Source organism: Pteropus medius, unplaced genomic scaffold, assembly GCF_902729225.1.
Source record: "Pteropus medius unplaced genomic scaffold, Ma_sr-lr_union100, whole genome shotgun sequence".
NCBI lineage: Eukaryota > Metazoa > Chordata > Mammalia > Chiroptera > Pteropodidae > Pteropus > Pteropus medius.
The window spans coordinates 12,493,308-12,500,622 of NW_024354500.1; the positions used below are offsets into that span (position 1 = coordinate 12,493,308).

Consider the following 7,315-nt stretch of genomic DNA (forward strand, 5'->3'; position numbering starts at 1 on the left):
ATTTAATGGATTTGGGGGCAGGAATAAAGCATATATCAAACTGTTTTTAACCTTGTACATCCTCATGGTGTCTTTTTGTGTAGACTTTAGGGAAGATTTTAAATGGAAAATAGAAATGATACAAAGGAGCCCCAAACTAGAGCTGTAAAGCCTCTAATGTCCTCAAGAATGTTAAGCACAGTATTGGAACATTAGACCAGAAGGGACAGAAGAAAACAGAATCCTAAGGAAACAATCAGTTCATTTGAACCTTTCTTTTTTACATCCACTTTAATTAAACAGACAGAAAACAAAGATGTAAGTTATTTCTATTTAAATATTGAGGTGTGCATAATCCACATTTGCTGCCATTCAAGATATTTTAAAAGGATTTACCATTTGTGATTTGCTCATTTATTTCCATGAAGACTTTCTTTGCCTTTGAAAAAAAAAATCTTGTCTCTTATTGATAGTATCAATTTTTGTGGCTCCTTTTTCTTTAAAAAATTTTAGCAAATACGCTTCAAAGTCTACTTATTTTGTAAGAAAAACCTATCGGCTATAAGATAACAAATGTGCCTTATAGGTCACCATAATTACATGAGACAGCAAAACTGTTAATACATATATTAAATGCTGCAAACTGAATGGTTACATTGAAAGTGGAGTTTTACAATCCAGGGGCAAATAGCCATATTATCCTAAAATCTTGCCACTTTAAGTTAAGATTTTTTGGACATGTTAATAGCTTTTTAAATTGAAAGATTTATCAAGTGCTTAAGTTTTTAAGTACAGGTATTCCATGCTTTTTGAAAGTTTGAGTTAGGCCACTTGACTTTTACAAAAGACCAGTTTTAGTACCTGTTTTCCACTAACCGAAAGAAATTTGAAGAAGATTTTTGCTTTTAAACTAATGGTAATTGCTTCTTCACTTTACATCATTTCAGCCTTCAGAAGTTTTCATTAGAATACTCTACTTTCAGATGGCGGGGGAAACCTATATTCTTCTAAGTTTCTTCAGATGAAACTTGTAAAGGATAAATGGTGTTTTCTCTGAAACCTTTGTTAAGCTGAGTAATAGTGTATTATCAACCAAAATAAATTTTTAAAAATGGATTACTTGTAGGTTTCTAGGATCAATAATGCATAATGGTACTAAAGAACAGTGCTTAATACAAGTACACTTAAAATGATACTTTTAATTTCATTTTTCTTATATTCCCTTGTACTTACTGGGTTTATATAGCTCCTATCTTCCAAGGAACTCAAAATGCCTTATAAGCTTATAGACTTAGAGTATTATGACTGCACAATACCAATTGTTTTCAAACAGTAATATTTTTTACCTTAAGAATGTTCTATTGCCATGTACTAGAAAATAGCAAGGAGTGATGTGATAGAAAAGAGAGCAGTGGCATATTCGGAAGTTCATACAGAGAAAGAAGCAAGGGAATGAAAAAGAAGCAAGAAATTATAACTTAAAAAAAGCCATCCACCTAACAGATGAAAACTTGGCTTCACTTCATCAGATTCTGCTTCAGTGAGTTGATGATGAGAAAAGCTAGACTAATGAAACTACTGCTTTCCTGGATCTAGCATAAAGCTCAGTTTTTAACTGTTAGATTATCACATGATGGAAAAATAATTCTTCTGAATAGCGACTACAAATATTACAATTTGTTTTCTACAATATCAGCAGACTTACTAAAGTCCATCAGCAGTTTATTCCTAACATGTGTGTGCTCTTATTATATGTTTTCACTATTTTTGGCACGCTCATATCTTTATCATTCTTTGGAAATAATGGCAAGCAGCCAGTTTATGAATTCCTGATGAACACTTAAAACGTTTAACGGAATGTTAAGTACCATATATTTAACTTTTTCATAGGATCTGAAGTATAACCATAAATAACAAATGTTACATTTTATAAAATAAACCTTATGAAAGTTAATATAGTTAAAATTCATATTCTGACTGTGTAGTCTACACAAAGAACAGATGTCATGATTTTAGCCCTATTTTGAACACTTCTGAATTTAACTCAGAGAATATCAATTGATTAACCGATTGCTTTTATTTAAACCTAAATGGGATTTTATTCCTCACAAAGGTGTATATACCAACACATAGCTTATCTAAATCAAAATATCCTCATATTTATAAATACTGAACTAAACATAAGAAACTATGATTAGTCGAGACACTTGTTTATGAACACATACATTTATCTCCGGTTATTTCCTCAAACTCCTACCCCATCATTACAATTTTTTAAACATATTAGCAGGGTCTCTGATAAACTATCCACTGTGTATGTTCCATTTTTTTAAAAAAAATATTCTCAAGAAAGTCTGTTTCAATTTGTATTATGATCTTAGGAAAACTTTATATTTTAAAATCTTTTAGTATATTCTACCTTTAAGACACTTAATTTTCATACATTTATTTGCACCATATTTGTTGTATACTCTAAACACCTATAGAACAATTTCATATGGAGAGTTTAAGTAAATAATTTTGTTCTATCCTAAAAACTTAGTCTAGAAAAAGCCCCAAACTGTGAACTGTTTATCATATAGAATTCTTCCCTCTTACCAACTTTGTAATGCTCTCACAAAATTGTTTCTTGAATAGCATTAACTTTGGGACCACAGGAAGTCTATTCACATAAATATTCAAAATTTCTAAATCCTGAAAGGATCCACCATCTCGAAATTATCTCTGAAGTCTATTTATATGATATTGTTCCAGTTTCATGCTCAGCTATAACTAATACCTTAATTATCACTGGAACCAAGACCCTTCAATATCATTGTCCCTCATCCTTTTTTCAAATATCAAACTTGAACACAACTGTAATTCTTTTAAGAATCTTTATTGATTTTTTTTAAAACAATTTAGCCTTTTGGATCTCGATGCAGTTTATAAAAAAACCTTCCATATAGTTTCATATAAACTGCAGTCAAAAATGTAATTTACTTAGTCAAAGAAGTTATCTGAAGTTGCAAGTTATTTTTTTTTGTAATATGCAGAACAGTAAAATGTAAGCATGCTCTCGGATGCAGGTGCTCCAGTGTACTATGGAGTTACTTTGAAGAGCTTGCTAAGGTCTGCAGGCAGTTTATGGAATGCAATCATTTTCTCCACAATTTAGGTACATGAGAATAAAACTGATACTTAAGAATAGAGCATTTTTCTCAAAAAAGTTGAGGCAGCTTTTGTTGAATGCTGTCTGTGTGGGTACACTTGCTACACCTTGAACTGTGTGTGCTAAGAGAAACAGACAGCCAGGAGTCCATGTTCATGCTGAAACTTGAAAAATCCCTCCACCTGTATTAAGGAGTTCCAAGAAAAGGAAGAAGGTAAAAGACTATGCAATTGTTTATCATCTTACAGTAATAGAACACACCAAAAAACTTTACATGACAAGGAAGGAAAGTCCCTTCACTGCTTTCAGTCAAGGTCAGTGGTGTCTATAGTGGATAGTGGAGATGGAGCAAGCATAGGATGAGATAAAGCTTAAGTTTACATCTCATGCATAGCTGTCCTTGTTTTGTCCTCGATTGTCTCTCAGACATCCGAATTAGAACTGAGGTTTGTTAACCTGGGGTCCGCATTGATTTCATATCTGTAATGATACCCTTCCATGTGATCCCTGCAGGCATCTCTGATGTTATGCATCCACTTTTTTATCCCCTTGCGGTTCAAATACAAAACCAGTAGGAAAATCGCACCTATCAGGGCTAAAACAATACCTAGGAAGACATAAGAAGTCTGCAGGGATGGAGGGAGGATAGGATCACAGTCCAGGTCTGAGCTGTTGAGTTCCAAGAGGACCCGATTCCTCATTTTTTCAGGGAATGCACAGGTGAGCCTAGCTTTGCCCTGCACGACCTCTGTCTCCTTGAGCCAGGCCACCATGTCCACCATGTGGCAGTCGCATACCCAGGGATTGTTGTCCAGAAAGACCCTGACTTGGGGCAGGCCCTGCAACTCTGCCAGGGTGCCGTTATGAAGGACCTTGAGGGAGTTGTCCTCCAGGTGGAGGCTTTCTAGGTGTGTCAGGTTGCGGAAGGACACATAAGTCAGGCTCACCAACGAGTTGTTACGCAGGTCCAGGTGCCTAAGGTCCGGCATTTGTGGCAGTACGTCGCGGGGCAGATAGAGCAAGTGGTTGCTGGTCAGCTCCAGGCGGTGGAGCCCGCGCAGAGCCTGGCCAGCTCGCAGGGCCGCTGCCACCATACCTTCGAAGCTACGGTTCTCTCGATCGAACTCAGGAGGCAGGATGTGGTTCAGGAACAGTTCCACCAGGGGGCTGGGGGCAGAGGCGCTGGCGTTTCTGCCGGAGAAAGCGAAGGGGCTGAGGTCGTCCAGCGGGTTGTGGCTAAGGTCGAGCTGGCGCAAGCTGGGCAGTTGCTCGAAGGCGCCAGCGTGCACCTCCTTTAGGCGGCTGCCGCTGAGGTTGAGCGCGGCCAGCTCGTCCAGCGGCGGTCTGCGGGCGAAGGCGCCGGCAGGGAGCACCGCCAGCTGATCGCCGGTGAGGAAGAGGTTGCGCACATAAGGGGGCAAGTCCGCTGGTACCTCGGTCAGGTTGCGGTTAACGCACTTGACGGTGCGCGCCGCCTCGGAGCACTCGCATGGCGGGGGGCACTGGCCTGGCAGCGGGGGCTGTGCGGACACCGCGGAGGCCAGGAACTGCGCGGAGGAGGTGGAGGACGTCGCCGAGGAGGTGAGTGAGGACGAGGTGACCCAGCCCAGGAGGACCACCGCCAGCCACAGCCGAGCGTCCCCGGCGGCGGGGCCCCAGGAGCACCCCCCAGGCATCACGGCACGGGTCTCCCCGGAGCTGGGCTGGGACAGAGCCCGCTCCGAAGGCTCGGGAGCTGGGCCCGGAGAGCGCGGGTCGGCCGGAGGTGTCTAGAGAAAACTTTCCTCTCGTGGGAGGGCTCAGCAACCAGAACTTGGCTAACCCCTTGACCACCGGATGTCCTCCTCCCAGGGCCGATTCCCCCGCCCCTTCCCTCTAGAAAGTACGCACAGCGGGTGTGGACACTCAACTCCCGCTCCTCTTCCTGCCGCCGCCCCCGGGTTGCCACCTCCTCGCCTCTTTTGTTGGCGCCTTGCGCTGGATCCGCTGCAGGACCTGGGACAAGCGGGAGAGAACCGTGAGGAGCGGCAGCGGCCGCAGCTTCCCGAGTACGGAAACCGGCCTAGCCAAGCCAAGTCGTCCCCACTCAGTCCCCAAGATCTCCCTCCGAAAGCCCGTTCGGGCCTCGCTCCCTCAACCCTACCCCCGCCCCCCCGCGCCCAGTCCCACGCACATCCTTACCCGGGAGAGAGGCGCGCGCCCCAAGACAGGAGCGCAATCTTCCTTCCGCCTTGGCCCACACTATATATACCTCTCCAACCTTCCGCCCTCCTTTCGTTATCAGACTCGTCCCCCGCGTCTAACTTATTGCTTAATCCCCAGCGCCTTCCCGACCAAACTTCTCACTCTCCCAGCTCCTTCCCTCACCGCCTCCGCTGACGACCAGCCTTCCGGGTCTGCGCCCCCGCCCGGACCTCTCCTCCAGGTCCAGATGGATGAGAGGGAAGTTTCAGGTTACAAGCGTCTTCTCATGTCTTTTTGTACCCTCTCGGATTAACAGAAAGCAAAGGACCCTAGAGCAGATGACACCCCACCCCCACCCCAGCCCGAGCCTTCGCCTGCTCCTCGGATCCCAGAGGAGGTTCCAGTCATCTCCAAATGGGAGGGAAGAGGCCGCGAACAAAGCAGCGGTGAAACCCGGGACCTAGGCTACTCTCCCGCCAGAGGATGGGAGGGGCCCCGGCGCCGCCTCCCGATTCTCGCCTGCGCGGCTAGCTCCCAACCGCTCACCTCCGCGCCCGCCACCTCCAGAGACAACTCCGAGTCCCACCGGAGTCGCGGTGACTTTCCAGCTCCTAGTACCCCAGCCCCTGGCCCAACCTCCGCAGCTGGGAAAAACCAACCTGAGGGCAGGGGAGGGTTAGGCCGGCCAGAGGGACTTCTGCCGCGCGGCCAACCTTGACAGCCCTCCGCAGGGAGATTTGAGAAAGGAGACTGGAGGGGATCAGCGCTGCGCGCCTCCTCCTGGTGGAAATTGACGAGGAATGTGCCGGAAAAGGTGAGGGAATCCCTCTCTCCCCCTCCCCGGCATCTTTTGGTGGTTCCTCATTTTGCATACTGTATTTACCTTGGACAGGAACAAATCCGCTAGTGAATCTCGTGGAATTCACCCCGATTCACACTTAGGAGAGTAACGAGATAAATTTAGGCGTGACAGCAGCGCGAAGCAACAACATAAAGAAAAGAGCTGAAACTGTCCAGTGGCAGCAGCAAAACGCCCAGCAAGCTGCAAGAAAGCTTCAAAAAGTCTTACCATCAAAGTGATACCTTAGGCGCCAACTTCAGATTTAGGTGTAAAGAGTGCGTCCCCACCTGTCCCGCCCCCGCACATCTTAACAGTTATGGAACTTGTGAAAAGAGAGAACCAACTTTAAGAAAGAAAAGAAAAGGTTAGTGGAGAGAAGATTCATTCTTGATTCATTAGCTTTTTCTCCTCCCAAATTAAAAACAAAGGGAAGAAAATTGCAGCCAAAGCATCCTAGAAACAAAAGACAAATAGTAACGACGTGAGTCACCGGAAAGTGGACCCGCCCTCCTCACCAGATGTGGCAACAGTGTGTCTGTGCATGTCACTTAAACTGGGAGAGTTTACGGGGTGGGGGGCGGGGGGGGTTGGGATGGAGAGAAGATGCTTGGCTCTAAAGTCTAACGCCCTAGGAGGCGCCCCGCAGGCAGGGGAGGTGGAGAGGATGGAGTTGGGAAAGGGACAGATTGAAGGATCTGTTATAATGGAGAGGTCTGGTGTCCTGAAAGCTCTATCCTTGCTCTGTCGGTAACTCTGTATTCCCTCTGTCCCAATCAAATAATTTCTCTGAAAGGGTGAGAAGGTACTGGTTATTCCAGGCTTCTTCGTTTTGGAGAGAAATAGCAATTAGAGAAAGAGTTAGGGAAATTAAGATTTGGTAATAAAAGGATCAAGTAAGGAATGCTGAAGTTTGTGTCTGTGACTCGTGGGCTTAGTGTGAAGAAAGGCCCTAACTCTCAAGTCCATTTCTGATTACTTTTGTGGCAGGAGATAGCCTGCAGAGCCAACAGCAAAAATGGTCCAGGGCCTGAAGGGGTTGGAGATTGCAGCGATTTGAGCAAAAAGCCAGTTTCACTAATTTGCATCTTCAGCACATTTATCTAAATCCCTTTTTCTTATTTTTAAAAGTGTTTTGCAATATGAATGTGAAACGCTTTGAA

The 7,315-nt window shown here is 44.8% G+C and overlaps 1 protein-coding gene across 1 annotated transcript; it reads right to left on the reverse strand.

Moving 5' to 3' along the window:
* Positions 1–1,158: 1,158 nt before the first annotated feature.
* TPBG (trophoblast glycoprotein) lies at positions 1,159–5,961 on the reverse strand. The gene is made up of 2 exons (XM_039853003.1): positions 5,861–5,961; positions 1,159–5,125 (listed from the first exon to the last, which is right to left on the reverse strand). Exon 2 carries the CDS (start codon positions 4,804–4,806, stop codon positions 3,553–3,555), a length of 1,254 nt encoding a protein of 417 aa, XP_039708937.1. The 5' UTR covers positions 4,807–5,125; positions 5,861–5,961; the 3' UTR covers positions 1,159–3,552.
* Positions 5,962–7,315: the final 1,354 nt, after the last annotated feature.

Bases quoted from the DNA above. Each gene is read 5' to 3' on its own strand.
- TPBG (XM_039853003.1), bottom strand. From the start codon at position 4,806: ATGCCTGGGGGGTGCTCCTGGGGCCCCGCCGCCGGGGACGCTCGGCTG.